General features: G+C 39.4%; 1 protein-coding gene across 1 annotated transcript in view; it reads left to right on the top strand.

Annotated features, from left to right (window-relative positions):
* The window catches only part of XYLB (xylulokinase), a gene marked incomplete at its 3' end in the record, with an annotated part of 26,708 nt that extends 16,587 nt beyond the window's left edge, over nt 1-10,121 (top strand). The window contains exons 8-14 of the mRNA XM_010173271.2: nt 316-434; nt 1,622-1,703; nt 2,718-2,758; nt 3,167-3,282; nt 5,660-5,775; nt 8,425-8,498; nt 9,907-10,121. Coding sequence (XP_010171573.2) covers nt 316-434; nt 1,622-1,703; nt 2,718-2,758; nt 3,167-3,282; nt 5,660-5,775; nt 8,425-8,498; nt 9,907-10,121 — 763 coding nt within the window. The remainder of the gene's footprint in view (nt 1-315; nt 435-1,621; nt 1,704-2,717; nt 2,759-3,166; nt 3,283-5,659; nt 5,776-8,424; nt 8,499-9,906) is intronic.
* Nucleotides 10,122-17,254: the final 7,133 nt, after the last annotated feature.

Here is a 17,254-nt window from a genome sequence, read left to right as displayed (position 1 = left end):
GATTGGACTGGATGATCTTTCGAGGTCCCTTCCAATCCCCAACATTCTGTGATTCTGTGATTCTGTAATTTGGGGATAACTGAATTGTCTAGTGTGTTGTGCGTTGGAGAAGCCTTTTCTGCTACCTCTACAGGTGAAGCTATCCAGAGGCTGAATCATCAGTATCCTTTATGCTTTGAAGAGCTGTAGCCATTCTCTTTGAGTGTAAAATATGCATCTGTAAATTTTCTGTTGCCTGTAACGAGGTAGAATTTTCTGATACAGTACTGTCTTGTGATTAATGACATATGCCTCTTGCTTTGATCTGCCTCGTAGGTTCTGGTATGAACTTGCTGCAGATTTGGGAAAAGGTGTGGTCAGCGTCCTGCCTTGATGCCTGTGCACCTGGATTAGAGGAGAAACTAGGATGCCCTGTTCCATCCCATTCAGTCCTGGTATGTGCCTGTCTAGAAGAATTGTAAGCAGCAAACAGAGCTTTGTGCTCACAGTTCTGCTAATGGTATTTTTTTGCACACAAGCGTGTGTGCACACTTATCCTCAGAGCTACGCTGCTCAATTTAATATTTCCAGGTGTGTTGTGAATGTGTATGCCAGAGCAGAAACAGACATCTTTGAAAACTGACTGGTAGCTAGTGTCTGTCATAGCTTTCATCATTGCTCACCTTGGATTCTTGCATGCCCTGGGCTATGATGAGAAACGTTTTGGTAGATGCTCCAGTGATAAGAATCTTTGGGGTCCCCCCTCATGCCCACAAGCACCTGGTTGCTGCAGAACTGTGCACAATATTTATTACTGCAGAAACAGAGTCCAACATTTGCATTTCTTGACAGGGACATTGTTTTAAACTGTTTGTAGAGCTAATGAGGTAATCTTTGTGAATAATTTGGGATATTTAAAGCTCCTCAGTTCATGTAGCATAATGATGAAATCAAATCAAGCTGCATATTTCTTAGAGTAAATGAATTTAGTCTTACTGCCCAGCACAAAAAGAGCTATTGCTTTAGCCAGTACACATGTGAGAGAGTGTAGATACCCATCCCCTGATCCATCTGAATTCAGTGCTGATCTTCTGTAATGGAGAGGAATATAAAAAAATCCTTACAGATGTCCTTGTATTTTTTATGAATAGTTTTCTTCTTCTGTTCTTTCTCTATGGCTATCAAATGTGGCTTAAAAGAATACAGTTCTTGACTCCTAAAATAATAGGGGTCATATTCCAGTATTTGATGTTGTGATGTATATTAATGTTGTGTTTCCTCTTATGTTTGCTTTGAATTTCTAATTTCTATGTATTAATATTCATGTATGTGGCAAAATAGATGGATGTGTTTATGTTACTTGATGTAAATAACTGGAGAGAGACCCAAAACTAAAATGCTATTATTTATTTAACCTGTTTCAAAATCTAATCTGAGGGTATTTCTGTAAGGTTCTCAACAACAAAAAAATTGTATTTAAAATCTTTAAAATATTCATTCATACCTTAAATACACAGAAATGATTGTTACAGCTTCTTTGGGCTTTTTCAGTTCTATGTTACAACACATTGTGTCATAACACTACACGATTACTTTCAATTTTTTAAGCTTTTTTCCTCTCTCTTCTTTTTTTTTCCCTTAGGGGCCCATTTCTCCATATTATAGTCAGCGTTATGGGTTTAGCCCAGACTGTAAAATAGTAGCATTTACAGGAGACAATCCAGGTGAGATGATTCAATGTATAAGATTCAGTGAATATGGTTATGTATATACTGAAATTCTAAATCAATCTTGTAGATTCTCAGATGCTCTCTATACAGTGCAAGAATATCGTGTTTATCAGCATTAATACCTTTTTCCAACAGCCGTCCATCACTGGTTCTTCTGAGGTATAGACATCTTGGATAAGCTGGGTATGACAAATGAATTCTTTTTTGCCTAGTAATACAGGTGGCTTCATTTGCTTCATGATAACTTCAGTTTTGGTTTGCCTGCCCTAAGAAGCTATTCTTACTATGAACTGATAACATTTTACTTTAGAAAATATGAATTAAAAAATTGCTGTTGTATCTTCTCAAGTTAAAAGGTGGAGATGGACCTCACAGGCTTTCTCTAAGAATTAGAGCTGTTCTTTTGTCAGACTTGTAGATCTCAGTATAAGGGGAAGTGTTAATTTAGGGTCAGTTTTTGGAATCCTTGCAGATTTTCAGTGTAGATCAAAGTTATCTGTTTCTTAAGACTGTGAAAATAAAATACTTATCTGTAGTACAGCAGCATATGCAGGTTTAAATCAGGGTGGAGGCTTCATCATGGTGTATTTTACATTCATATTCTGGGAGATGGTTAAACTCTGCATTTCCCAAAAGTCCAATTTTTCTTCTAGCGATTCAAATCCATCTTAGTCCAATAAATATGTGAGTAGTCTGATGTAAGTGGGAGTGTTTCTCCTTTAAAGTGTGTTGTTAAGTAAGAGTCCAGTGTATTTAAAACTTGAATACAGAAAACATCAGAGAATCATGCAGTTCTGTAGTCTTTTCTCGTGAGCGTTTTGATTGTGTTAAAAATCACTCCCTCACTGTTGTTTTACAGTGTAGAGGCCAAGGCCATCATGAGCATATTTGCTGTTTATGTTGTACTTTGAGATGGTGAATGTGATGTATTATGACGTCTCATGCAACAAACCATAGTAGAGTGAAATGAGTAACTTTTTATCTGGTAATCTGACTCTTTGCTTTCAGCATCATTGGCAGGGATGAGACTTCAAGAAGGAGATATTGCAGTAAGTCAAAACATACTTCCGAAAACTGTCCATATCCCTGAAAAATGAAATCCATGCAATGTAAAATAGCTGTAGGTTATCAGTTAAATGTATCTGCTAGTGTTGATTTTCTGTTTATTGAATTCACACTTGTTTTATTTCTATCAATCTGTAAGCTGCCTGAAAGATTTTAAGTAAACTCTTGTGACTATTTCTAACTAATGCTCCAAACATTAAAACCTAAGTCTCCCTCTAGTACGTATTTCACTGGTGTGACAGCCTAAGTCAGAGATAGCTTCAACATGAATCCAATTGACTTAATGTGTAATTTAAAAACAATTAGTGGTAATAACAAATGGTTTTAATTTAATTTCTGTATTGCTTTCCATGCACATTGTGATAACACTTCAATTATTCCCCCCCCCCTAGATTAGCCTTGGCACAAGTGACACATTGTTTCTGTGGATCCAAGAACCAACTCCTGCCTTAGAAGGTCATATCCTCTGCAATCCTGTTGATTCTCAAACATATATGGCACTTTTATGGTAATATCTTTTATTTTTTGTACATCTGGGATCAATAATGTGTGTTTCTTTCTCTGTGTTAGTGTTTTTTATTTCTTTTGCAAAGTGATAATGAATAGAACATTCAGCATTCTGTACCGTACGTGGCAATCTACTGCTGAAACATTTGCATCAACATTATAGCATTCCTATTGTTTAATTTGAGTAACTGAAACTGCAGAGCTGTGGAGGATAAATTCTCTTGGCAATAAAAAGCTGAAATTATTTTTACATCTACATGGAGCCAGTTCACTATGAATCTAAGGTAATACATTTAGTGTACAGGAATAACAATCTTCTGAAATACTATAATGTGAAATGTCAGAAGCTTGACCAGGCTGTGTAACTTCTGTGCTCTTCTAGTGGTCCAGAGGGGACACAGCCAGGCAGGTGAAGATTCCCTTTTCAGAGAGGAGTATAATCAGTGCTGTTCAGGGACGTATTAGACTGCGCATGTGGAAAATATTGAGATCTTAAGAAGCTCACCTGAGAGAATGATTGTCATAGTAGCTTTTGGCTGGTGAGTTTTTGGAATTGTTTGGCTCCTGGCCAGCCAGGTAGGTGGAAAGATGACCCGAGGCTATGTTTTCTCTCCCTGAGTCACTGTATGCAGGGCAAAAACTTGCAAAACAGGTTATAGTGTTTAAGCAAATATTTACAAGTAATATGCAGATAAGTTTTGTGACTAAATCCCCTGGATTGTAAGTGCTTGAAACTCAAAAACTTCAGCAAAGCTCAAATCTACCCTTTAACTGTGATGTTGAGTCTTACCAGTATAGTAATAGGATGCTGTAGTTGACAGTAGGAACAGTGTTCCTGAAGTTGAGTTCAAAAGTGTGATGTCAGTTGCAAGGTAATGATTTCCCTGCAGTTGTAGGCTTGGGTTTTTTTTAAGTTTACATTCAAGTTTCCCTTTTCCTCAATATTTTTCCCACTTTTGCTGTGTAGAAGAGCTACATAAACAACCTGCTCATAATAGGAAAGGCGATGCTGAGGCATTTTTCTAAGTAACTTATACTGCCATTCTTTTGCTGCAGCTTAACATGTGTAGAAGGCTGAACCTGCCTTTTGAAACACAAGACATTTCTGTAGCCATGCAGATATAAGGAGTTCCTGTTCCTCCTGCCTAGCCATTTCTGCCCTGACACTGCCCCTTTTACACCAATGCCCCTTTATTTCTAGAATATTAGAGTTAGTAGGGGACCCTCAGTAAGTAGAAAAAGAGTACCCTTGCTACCAGGCAGAGTGTTTGTACAAAAAACTTGAGTAACTTCAGCTACTGCTACCCAGCAAGTTCAATAATTTCCTTGCCCTCTTTCTGAATATTTCTGTGCTTTTCCTGCTCAGTTGCTGTGATAACTGTGCTGGAGAGTATTCGAGCTGCTTTCCTTTGAGTCTGAGTCCAATGCTGCAGTACTTTGCAGGAGTGTCATGTTCACAGAGGAGGCAATGGAGGTGTCTGCATACAGGGTGCAAAGACCATAAACACTGAACAGGTGCATATTTTACAGCACAGTTTACTATCTCTGGATCAGAACCACGCAGATGCAGCTGTGGTGCTTTCCTGTGCCAGATCCTGGCATGGAGCCAGACCTTGTAAGTCTTATTGAACCCAGGCTGGCTCCATACCAGTACCATGCTCCTGAAATCATAAGTGCTGTGTGGAGATACTCTTGCTCCCCTTTACAGAGTCATCTCAGAGTGAGCTTTTTAGTGCTGTGTCAGAGTACTTCTGACAACACAGAGGAGAGCTGCCTCTACACCCACAGCACAGAACGTTTCTCTCTAAAGTAGTTACTAGATTCATCTGCAGATAGTCCAGAATTAGGCATTCATCTTGGCTCCTGGGTGACACGAGACTTGGTGGAGTCCTTTATAGGAATGCTGGTGCAGTGCAGAAATGCAGCTCCACAGGACTCACCGCTGGGCATCGTGATCTGAGCTCCTGCTGCTGCTCCATCCATGCATATTGTGTGTTCCCCAGTGCTTTGAGCTCTAGGAGACCATAGTAAGTCAGGTAGTGGGCTGCAACTCCTGTGCATGTTGCTGCAAAGAGATGTCTTAGCCTGGGTTTAGCATGGCATGCCAGACAGGATCTAAGCTGACTCATTGGAGAGATGTGTACCAGCATCTCTGCATTGTTTTTCTCAACACATCCTGTAATATTTGTTTTCTCTCTTATCTAGTTTTCTCCCTCTCCATCTCTTTCCATAATGAAGAAATGATCTTATCTTTTAGCTTGCCCAGCTGTATTCAGCTGATACAATAAACTCTAATATTGAGTAAAAGAACAAATTGCTTTAAAAATCTAGAGCCAGATAGTTTTGGAAAATGCATATGATATGTTTATGTGTTTCAGTTTTAAGAATGGCTCTCTGATGAGAGAGAGGATCAGAGATGACTGTGCTTCAGGCTCCTGGGATGAATTCTCCAAAGCCTTATCATCTACTGTTGCTGGAAACAATGGAAACTTAGGTATGAGCCTTAGCAGGGCTGAGAGTTCCAGGGTTTGCTTAGATACATGATTTTGTGGGAGTTGTACCTTCTTTTTACTGGGATTGTGATAAAGGCCGAGAATTAAGTTAACTAGAGCAGGGGAAGTTCCTAATGTGTACTTAGAAATGCTCTGTTGGCAGGCTAAGTATCATGATAGTATTTTTCTTCAATATTCACACAATAAGAAAACTATATTTATGGAGCTCTTCTGGTCATTGAAAGGATGTTAGTAGCATTTTAGCTGTATAATGTTTAAAACTAGTAATTTCTGAAGGAAGCTTTCATTAAAGTTTCTTTTTGCTTGAAGACTCAAATGAACTGGATTAAGTAGCTCCATACTATTTATTTCTCAATCTTCAATGGTTTTGATCTCTAAACATTACTCTAGGATCCTGTCAAGTGCACATGAACAAAGCACTAATATAAAATGGTGCCTAGATTTCCTGCCTTTTCCCCAGTATATGTCACACAGTCATTTAGTCACAGTTTTTCCCCATTATGCTAAGTGAATGAAATCAAAATTAATCTGAACTGATATGAGTAAAATTAATGTAAAAAAACTGTAGGCAGCAAAGTTTTTAAATGTAGATATGTAAGCTATAGATGACTTCACTCCTTAGGAAAGTGAACTTAAGATACAGTTTCTTGAGACTGTGAAGTTAGCACTGTGCTAATTTCATTTTTAAAGGCTCTGTTCTCTGTCACATCCAGTCTCTGTGAGGTATTAAAATGAACAAGAATCTCTTTTCACAAGAAGACAAATCAATTCAGGTGTTTCAGAAAATAGGAAGAAGTTATTCCAAAACCCAGAAGTCATCCACTTTAGACAGTATTAAAAAAATTTGAAGTTGATGAAAATATTGTTACTGATTGCAGGGATACCAGAACACTGCCTTTAAATTTTAAAAAAATTGTATTACTGTATATTCACTTGGATATCTTGGTGCCCTATAAAAATGGGTGTATACTTGTAAAAATATAGTAATCTTGGTAAAAAGTTATTGAGGGAAGCAGAGAAAAGAATCACAGAATTGCCTTGATTGTAAAAGACCTTTAAGATCATCAAGTCCAATCATTAACCTCACACTGACAAGTCCCCGACTAACCCATGTCCCTCAGCACTGTGTCTACACGACTCTTCAATCCCTCCAGGGATGGGGACTCCACCACTGCCCTGGGCAACCCCTTCCAATGCCTCAGAACCCTTTCAGCAAAGAAATTCTTCCTCACATCCCATCTCAACTGCCCTTGGTGCAACTTGGGGTCATTTCCTCTCGTTCTATTGCTTGTTATCTGGGAGAAGAGAGCCACCCCCACCTCTCTCCACCCTCCTTTCAGGGACTTGGACAGAGCCAGAAGGTCTCTCCTCAGCCTCCTTTTCTCCAGGCTAAACAACCCCAGTTCTCTCAGCTGCTCCTCGTAGTCCTCATACTCCTCTGGAGTTGTGCTCTACACCTTTCACCAGCTTTGTTGCTCTTCTCTGGACATGCTCCATGGAGTAATTGGTTAGACACCCTCCTGTTGATCATGAGTTCCCTGCACTCCCTGTTGTGCGAGAAGATGCCCATGGAGGCTGCAGAGATGGAGATGGGCAGAGGCGGCTGCTAGGGTGAGATTGGGAGAATGAGAGTAACAGGGGTAGCAAATAGGGAAGGAGAAGTGGTGACCAGCTGAGGGTCCTGTTCTATCTGGGAGGTACCTGAGCAGGCTAATAAACCCAGCAAATTTACTTGAAGACTTCATCTGTCAGATTCAAGGTAGCAGCGGAGCTAGAAAGGAAACTTTGGGATATACATCCCCTGGCGTGGCCTGCAGATCTGTAACCCACAGTGTTGCTTCCTGGCAGGTTTTCAGAATGTTTAACCAAAAAAGGTTACATGTGCTAAAGCACAGTACTGTTGTTTGACTAATACTCATAGGGCTGCTATGAGGACATCATCCTCTTGTTCCCAACATCTGAACCTTAGAAACTCTCCTTAGTTTCTTAGCTATCCTATTCAGTTTTTCTGTCCTCATTTTCTTTTTCTGAATATCTTTTCTGACCAACCCTTCTTGCCATCAACACAAAAGAAATCTTTTTCACACTTTTTGTCAAGCTGTCTACAGAGCATTACTGCATTTCTTCAGATCTCATCAAAACTATTCAGAGATCAGCTCTGCTTCACGACTTAAAATATCTGATGTTCTCTAATAAGCTCATGAAATCTAATCCAGTGCATGAAGTGTTTCAATATTCCTGTACTCTTCTTTCTAACTTACCATTTTTTTTTTCTTTCATCCTTGTGTATGACCTACTGAGAGTATTTCTGAGATGTATTATGCATTATCTACGTTACTTGCCTGTGTGTGTGTTCTGGTGGATGCGTGCTCTTTTGCAGGCTTGTTGTTTACTATATTGTTTGGATACCTAGAGCCAGACATGCTTAAGATCCACATTTTTGTAAACTGAAAGTAGTTACATTCAATAAATATCTGGACTGAAATTAGTTAAGAAACAGCCTGTGTGGTGACTCAAATGTCTTTCCAAATACGTGATAAACATTTACTATCATTTCAAGCTATATGCTGAAACAGGCTTACAACTTTGGGCTAAGAGCAAACATGACACTCTAATGTTCCTTGATGCAGGTTTCTACTTTGATGTGATGGAAATTACTCCTGAAGCAGTTGGGATTCACAGATTCAACAGAGACAACCAAAAGGTAGTAATAATCTAGTTAACTTCTCAGACCTCGAAGGAGTACTGTCAAGGCTTGAAATCTTTGCCATTATCTTATTTTTTTTTTTTTTTTTTTTTTTTTGTCTGAGATACTTGCTTTCAAAGTTCATCTATTGATGCAAGTCCCTGGGATGATTTTCATGAGGCAGTATTTTGTCTGTAGCTTGAGAGTATCTACAGTGCAAAGTCTGAACTAGAACTTATATGGTATTTTTTTTAGGAAATATTTCCTTTACTGGAAAATGTGGATTTACTGAAACTAACACTGTTTTTGAAACAGGATTAACTTTAAGCTTATTGAAAGCTTAGTACAGTTACATGACTTAGTCCCTGTTTTCTAAGTTTCAGACACACAGATAAGGATGTGTTGAAACTTTGGGCTGTAATATTTTGTCTTTTATCTTGCTGTAAATGTATATGTAAAGTAATGACCTCATTTTGCTGTCTTGCATGTCTTGGAGTAATCTAGAGGCTACATAGTGGGATGTAAGTAAACACAGGCTCAAGTCCAATTAGAACGAAAATAGAAATTATGTTATGGAAAGGAAAGTTCTTTGTATCTTTTTTTCCTTTTTTTTTCTTTTTAGGAATGGATGTTGTTTAAATGTCTGACTTTCTGGGTGGTGCTGAAACTCAACAGATGTCTTTGATCAGTCACGACTCCCAGTCGATTAGACCTCACCTAAGCGAACAGAGATTGATACTATCTCATGTTTGCAGTGTGGCGCTGGTCTCTTAAATGTTTGCTGTTTAAATGAATGCTTTATCACTTGTAGCCAGTATACAAATTGTAGGCACTTATTGTAGTGCATGGAAAACCTCAACTTTTTGTGAAAGATTTTTGTATTTGTTTGTAGTTCAATGTTTTCCTACTTCTGTTGCCTTTCTAATATTCTGGTTGATGAAAGAATAGAAAAATGTTGCATATAGCAACTAAATACATTAATTAAAAGATTACATGGTTTCAGGTTTGTGCAGACAGAAATAGATTTAAACTTTTGTGACATGACTTAATGCATCTGAATTTTATCTGCTTGCTTTAGTTTTATATTTTTGAGATATTGATTCTGAAGCAGCCTTTGCTGCTGAGAAATGCATAGAGAAGAGTTTACAAGTTGCACTACAACCTTTTCTCATTGTGCATTGATTTCAAGTTTTATGGATTTGCCGACAGCACCGAGGTTATGGGTTGCGTTCTCTGTCTTGAGTCTTTAGGTCCATCTTACGTACATGAGTGAAGAACTGGGCCTGGCTGAAAGCAGACTTCAGGGTGAAGACAAAGATAGTCAACTATAAATCTATCTTGTGTTTTTAACCAGTCTCCAAGTTGGCATTGTATATTGTGTAATCTGCTTGTTAACTCAAGGTACTTCCTCTTTGGTTTGGTACAGGTTTCAGCCTTTCCAAAGGAGGTGGAAATAAGAGCGTTGATTGAAGGGCAGTTCATGACCAAGAGGATTCATGCTGAAAAGCTGGGATATAAAGTCAGTAAGTATGATGAAAAAGCTGCAGAACTAATGGCACTGGAGATCAAACACAAAGATAGATGTCCCGACAGTAATGTCAGTATTGTGATTCTTGTCCTGCCTGACGGATACAGAAACTGGTATGAATTCTAAATTAGCCTCCTGGAAAAAAATTTGATGGTAAGTTTTTGCAGATGTTAACTTCAGAAGGACCAATGGTTTAACTTTAAGATTACTTCTTTTTCAATATTCTTGCTGTTTCATTGTTACTGAGCTGCATTGTCAATTTTTAAATAGAGTTTGGGCTTCGTTAGCTTGTTAAGTGAAAGGAAGAACGGCCTTCTGCCTAAAGCACAAGACCGTAACTCAGAAAATCTGAAATCTATGTTCAGTTCCTGGATCTGCCATAGGCTGGTAACTTACTTCTTTACCTCAGTTTTCTGTGAATAAAGCAGAAGCCATTTCTCTGTCTTGTGATTTAGAAAGCAAGAGATCCTGCTCACTCGAATTTACAATATGAATAGTTTTTAGCACATTGGAACAACAAAATCAGCCAGTATTTTACCTAACAAAGTGGAATCAGATCATTACTAACTGTGCAATTCTACAAAAAGTTTACAGGCAAGTTGGTAAGATGTTTTATTGGCTTTTTCTGTCAGCCAGTGGCATCTGAAAAAATACTGAATTAACTCATCTTGCGGGTTTTTAACTGGTGCTTTATTTTTAAAAAATGTTATTTTTATTTACATCCTGACCTCCTCCTTTACAAGCCATTGCTTGACTCCTGCCTCCAGGCTTTTATCCATAATCATGAAGGATAGAGTTGTTTTTTTGTTGTTTTTTTTAAGAGAGAACTCCAGGAGCTGAAAGTTGAGAAAATACAGAGATACTGGAACAAATCACAAGGCTTGGCAGCACCATCTCATAAATTAATGCTATAAAGGTTCTCCTGTTATATATTTTCTTATATACTTGAAACCGTATTTATTTGGGGAGATTATTTATGGAGACAGACAGAGATCCACATAGATTGTGTTTAAAATACCTGTTTATCCTTCATTCTTAGATGGTGCTGCACCGAAAGCTTGGCTTAAGTAGCATAGAAAGATCATGGCTGAAGAGCATACTTTTGCAGTCTGTAAATGTCAGGGGTTAGACAAACAGCAGAGTGTGAGAAGAGCTATTTAAGATATTGAACAACTCTGACACAGAAACAAACAGATAGAAATTATCTGTAAATACATTTAGGCTAAGTAGGACAGCCAAAAACCTAACTAGTTTTAGAATGTGGCTTAATAAGCTTTAAAAACTCCCTTTTAAAATCTTTTTCTTTATTTTTTTAGTGCTGTAGTTGGCTACAGTAAAAAGGAGATGGTTGTGATTGCATTGTGTTCCTGTAGATTCCTTGGAACCTTGTATGCTTTTATTTTGTTGCATCCCAAGATTCTTTTAGCTATTTGGTAACTAACAGATGAGTTGCTTTTAAAAAAACCCTGCTGTACGTAGTGTAGGCTGTGTGCATCTCCCACTTTTCCTTAGTGGTGTTATTTAAATGTCATATTCTGTTATTTGTGTAGTGATGGCAGGCTTACATCTGCATTTGTTGTGTGACAGCTCTGAAAACAGGGTGTGTTCTGAAAGTGTTTCAGGGTATGGATTTGCACGGTGCGATTTACTCTGGTATTACCAGACTTTCTTTGTTTAATAGCTGCTGTTCTTTAGGCTCCTTTTTTTTGTTGTTGTTTTTAATGTGATTTAAAATGCTTTTTTATCTTTTGGATGAAATATACAATAGTGTTTATTCAATTCCTTTTAGGCCTTATCTGCATGGGGAATTTACTTTGATATTTCCAGGAATCAAGCTGATTTACATTCAGAAATGTAATCACAGCAGTGTAAATCTTGGCTTTTTTTGTTGTAGTTGTTTACACCGATGGGAGAATACAGTAATAACTGCTCAAAAGATCCAGAAAGTTGTATGTTGACACCTATTAGATTGATCTGTAAAAGAAATGGAAGTGACGTGGTCAGTCACAACAAAAGCTTTGCTATGGCGTCCTGAGGTTTGTGTGGTGCCATCTCAGTGGTGCAAATGAGTCAGAAACTTGGCTAAGAATTTCCCTAGCTCTGATACCAAGGTGCTGGAAAATTGTTTTGGCAGAGTCATGAACCTGCCTCTCTATTCTTGGGCCAAATGCAGTTTGGATGACTGTAATCTGAAAAGCAGCAGCGTACTTAGAAGATAATTTTGTAAAAATAAATAAATAAAACCCTGTTGTATAGAGTTCTTGGTTATGCACTGTGAACATGACAAACATTAGATAATCCCTTAGAATTTACTTTCAGTTAATTAATATGTTATCTTGGTAGGAGCAGTATTTTGAATCCTCAGTCTAGCTAGCTCTGCAGGAAGAAGTGCAATTAAGAGTGTTTTACATGTGAGGTTTTGTTCCCAGTTTGATGTGTCTGGTACATTATAGATCTTATATAAATTACAAATAATAGTTTAAAAACCCCCTTAAAATAGCTCTTCAGGTTTCAGTGCAGCTCATGTGCCAGTAGAGGGCAGGGGATTCTGTCTTATGATTTCTTCCTTTGAGGCTGGGATGTGTGTGTCAGCCTTGTTTGGAAAATGGTGCAGAGTCACCAGATGATCCTTAGGAGAAAAGTTAAACCTTACATTAATCGTGATTTAAGGGTTTAAAAAGTGTGTGTCACACTGTTCTAATTGCTCTAATCTTTCTCAATCAGATTTCAGGGGAAATCATTCAGTAACACCCTGTATCCTGTTTTGCTTCTGTGCTTAAGGGGTGGATAGAGCGTTGTGATCTAGAAACAAACAAGTGAAGTTTGGTCTGTCCCTGTTGTTTACATCCTCCGATTCAGAGATTCATGTAGATAAGGTGAAGGTTTGCTGTTCTGCCTTTATTTTCCTGAATTTTGATTGTATCATAAACACCTTCTGTTTTGTCACTTCCTTTTTCTGCTTGCAGCCATCCCCTTTTGAACGCTAAACTCACAACTGGACTTCAGAAGCAAGTTGTACAGACACGCTTACTGCGTGGTTTGAGGGCTCTCTGGAGTGAAACCCATGGCAACTTTATAGAGAAACAGAATCATAGAATGGTTTGGGTTGGAAGGGACCTTTAAAAGTCATCTAGTCCAACCCCCCTGCACTGAGCAGGGACATCTTTGATTAGACGAGGTTGCTCAGAGCCCCATCCAACCTGACCCTGAATGTTTCCAGGGATGGGGCATCTACCACCACTCTGGGCAACCTGTGCCAGTGTTTCACCACCCTCATTGTAAAAAATTTCTTCATCATATCTAGTCTAAATCTGCCCTCTTTTAGTTTAAAACCATCACCCCTTGTTCCATTGCTACAGGCCCTGCGAAAATGTTTGTCCCCATCTTTCTTATGGGGCACCTTTAGGTATTGAAAGGCCACAATAAGGTCTCTCTGGAGCTTTCTCTTCTCCAGGCTGAACAACCCCAACTCTCTCAGCCTGTCCTCATAGGAGAGGTGTTCCATCCCTCTGATCATTTTTGTGGCCCTCCTCTGGACCTTCTCCAACAGGCCCACGTCTTTCTTGTTCTGAGGACTCCAGAGATGGATGTAGTACTCCAGGTGGGGTCTCACAGTGGGATGTGTCTGCAGCTCAGTGACACAGGTCATCACAGCAGCTATAAAGCTGTCAGAGGTTCAGACTGATCTGCCAGTATATATTTTAATAATCTTAATGGCTACTTCAGAGTTGCTTCTATTCCTGCCCAAGCAATCCTGAAATTCATATTGATACTGACTAGAAAACGTTGCAATGGACCTTATCACAGAATATCACAGAATGTTGGGGATTGGAAGGGACCTCAAAAGATCATCCAGTCCAATCCCCCTGCCAGAGCAGGCATCTAAACGAAATTACACAGGAAGGCGTCCAGGCGGGTCTTGAATGTCTTCAGAGAAGGAGACTCCACAACCTCCCTGGGCAGCCTGTCCCAGGGCTCTGTCACCCTCACTGTAAAGAAGTTTCTTCTCAAGTTTAAGCGGAACCTCCTGTGTTCCAGCTCACACCCATTGCCCCTTGTCCTACCATTGGGCATCACTGAGAAGAGCCTGGCTCCATCCTCATGACATTCGCCCTTAACATATTTATAAACATTAATGAGGTCACCCCTCAGTCTCCTCTTCTCCAAGCTAAAGAGACCCAGCTCCCTCAGCCTTTCCTCATAAGGGAGATGCTCCACTCCCTTAATCATCTTCGTGGCTCTGTGCTGGACTCTCTCAAGTAGTTCCCTGTCCTTCTTGAACTGTGGGGCCCAGAACTGGACACAATATTCCAGATGTGGCCTCACACTGGATCTTGCTTGGACCTAGTGAAGCTATCCTGGTGAGGGTCCACAAAAGTGATTATTCTTGGGAGCAAAATGTACCCTCCTGCTCACTGATGGGTAAAGTAAATATTGCCATGATGTATGTTATGTATGCTGAAGGAAAACAGCACAAAGGTAGGGATTCTGATGTTAATCACATGTAGTCAATGGATGTTTAAATGATGTGCTGGTCTACAGTGTAGAAACCTTCATGTCAGTGGTAATCTGAGCACTGAGTCTATGCATACTGGATCAAATGTGTGCTAGAGTTGTGTTAAATAAGCTTCTGTGGGACTGCAGCAACAATTAATAAATCTGGGTCTGTGTTGAAGCTGTTAGCTTCAGACAGGGCTTTCTACCTTTGCCATGTTGTGCCTATCAGTAGGTTCATAGTACTCCAGGTGCTGTTCATGTCACGTTTATAGTTTTGGGAATCTGATTCTGCCACCTAACTGTCATCAGCAGGGGGAGATGGATAGAAGGTGCCAAGTTTTACAAGCACAAGCTTTATCCATAAAATCCTGCGCCTGTGTTTATTATGTAATTTACAATTTCTTACGTACATAAATCCATCACTTGTGAATAATGCTGGTGCCCTGAATTCTACTGACTGTACTTGGTGCTTAAGTACTGGCTGGAGTGACACAGACATGCCCATGGCTTTGCACGGGTGTAAGAATGAGCCTTTTTTTTTTTTTTTTTTTCCCTTAAGTGCTATGTTACTGATGTTTCAAATGTGTGAAAGTACATCTTTCTGATTGGGTGTACAATGGGATGCATTTTTAAACAAAACAGCAGTCCTGCAGTGCTAGGGAAAAATTGGAAATGTCAGGCACATGCTGGGCCTGACTTCTTAGTGGTTAGAAGGGGAACTTATATTTTCTGAAGAATGCAGTCCAAGCTTACATGAAGGCAAACTCCAAAGTGCCAAAATTCCTTTTTCTTTAGGTGATGTTTTCATCTGATGCTCTTTCAGCACATTGAATGTAGTAATAATGTGTGGCTCTTTGTCTTCAGGGAAGGCACTCTGATGAAGTGCGAGGAACTCAGAAAATACCAACTAGTATAACACGGAGCGGTTGTGTTTCATCGTTCATGTTGTCGTGCAGAGGCACAGAAACCTGAAGGCGAGGTGTAAGGCTGTCACTTCAGAGCAAGGTGGTGTTGGTCTGAGGGAGGATGAAGTGGCTCTCTGGTTTGGCAAGGCTAGATGTCACTGGTCCTCGAGACACTCTCGCTATGGCTTTGTGTCAGGCTATGAGACAGGTTTTTATGCTGGTCTTTGACTGACTGGCTTCTGTGATTGTAGTCTCCAGAATTCCTCCGAGTTAGGAACATTGGGGTGCTTGTTCCATCAGTCGCCTTTGCCTTCACTGCCAAGTGTGTTTCTGCTCCCGTTGTAGCAGTGTTTTGGCTGAAATAAGGAACACTGTAAGCAAGGCTATTTTGTAGTTGTATACAGATTAAATTGATGTTTATGCCCTGCAGGATTTAAATTTCTTAGAGAAATCAATACTAAAATGTTGTGTTGGCTTCGTGTTTGTCTCTTACTGTTTGCTGCTAAGAGTGCTGATGGCGTTTCAGTAAGAGGGTGACGGCTTTGTTAGGGGCCTTTTGCTTCAGCAAGTGAGTGAAAACAGTTTAAAAATAATTAGAGGATGGTGCCCTTGATGGGAGATTGAAGTCCTCTGTTTAAAATAACAGTGAATAGGGGTAGTGGTCACATTGGAATGTATATGAATAGCAATGGGGCAGAGTGTACCGCTTGGTATGCGGTACAAACAGACCATAAATACCCCTTGCCGTTAGATCTTAAGCCTGTATTTTTGAGGGAGGAGTGTTGGCTCAAGAAGTACTTTCAAATTCATCAAAGGCAGGATCTTCCTCCCAGATAAAGCAGTGATTCTGCTGCAGAGGATATTTGTATTTTCTGATGAAACTTCTGGCTGATAAGAGTACCAGGGTGAGACGGGCAATGCCATGCCAAGAACTTGACTGCATCCCCTTGTATTTCCCACAAGGTATCAGACTTCTATCACGTAGCAGAGCTTTCTAGGCACGATCAAGCAAAGCTTGGTTTAAAGCCAGTGATCTGGAGTGAAAGGTTGGTTAGCTCATTACCAATTCCCTGACCAAGTATTTTACAAAAATGGCTTTTATTATTACTTGGCTCAGGAGAGTACAGTATTAGTTTAACTAATTTTTAAAAGGGTTAGATAAAGTGTCTCTGAAGGAAATGATCTAATGTGCTATGAGGAAGCTGCGTACGTGCTCTAGAATTTTTCATGCAGTAGCTATTGTCTTGCTTTTATTTTGTTTTATTGTTGTCATACATACACAGGAAACACAATGAAGACAGAAAATCTGAAGAGTTAATAAAGAGATTGGAAGGGGTACTATCTGTCTTTCTTTCCTGACACAATGATAAAATGTTGTCATTGTTTGAACAATCGCTTTTTATGTTTGGTCAGCAAAAGACCAAGTATGTAAATGGTTCAATTCCTGTGCCCTGATGTTAGGAGGGATTGTTTATGACTGTTTCAGTGGATGTACTATTCAAGCAGTATTCAGAAAAATAGTCAACCGGTCAGCTGGCTGGTTTTGTTAGAGCCTCGTGGGTCTCTAGGAGCTGGGGACTAGGGGATCAGTTGGGTTATCTAATGAATCTCTTTTTATCACTTGTTTTTTTGAGACTAATCTATAGTTTAAAATCCATTTAGATTAGCAAGTGAATGACATGATTGCAATCTATTAGTACCTTCTTGGGGAAAGGCAACTTGACAGTATAGGACTCTTGAGCCTTACAGACAGAAACATTATGGTTCGATAACTGGAAGATGAAGGTAGGCAAACCTCAAATGACAGACAAGGTGCAGATTTTTAACAGAAGCTGAAATCAAAC

The sequence above is a fragment of the Antrostomus carolinensis genome, unplaced genomic scaffold (genome assembly GCF_000700745.2).
Source record: "Antrostomus carolinensis isolate BGI_N321 unplaced genomic scaffold, ASM70074v2 scaffold5350, whole genome shotgun sequence".
NCBI lineage: Eukaryota > Metazoa > Chordata > Aves > Caprimulgiformes > Caprimulgidae > Antrostomus > Antrostomus carolinensis.
Note: the sequence above shows the minus strand (reverse complement) of the source record. Positions and strands in the feature narration are given on the sequence as shown.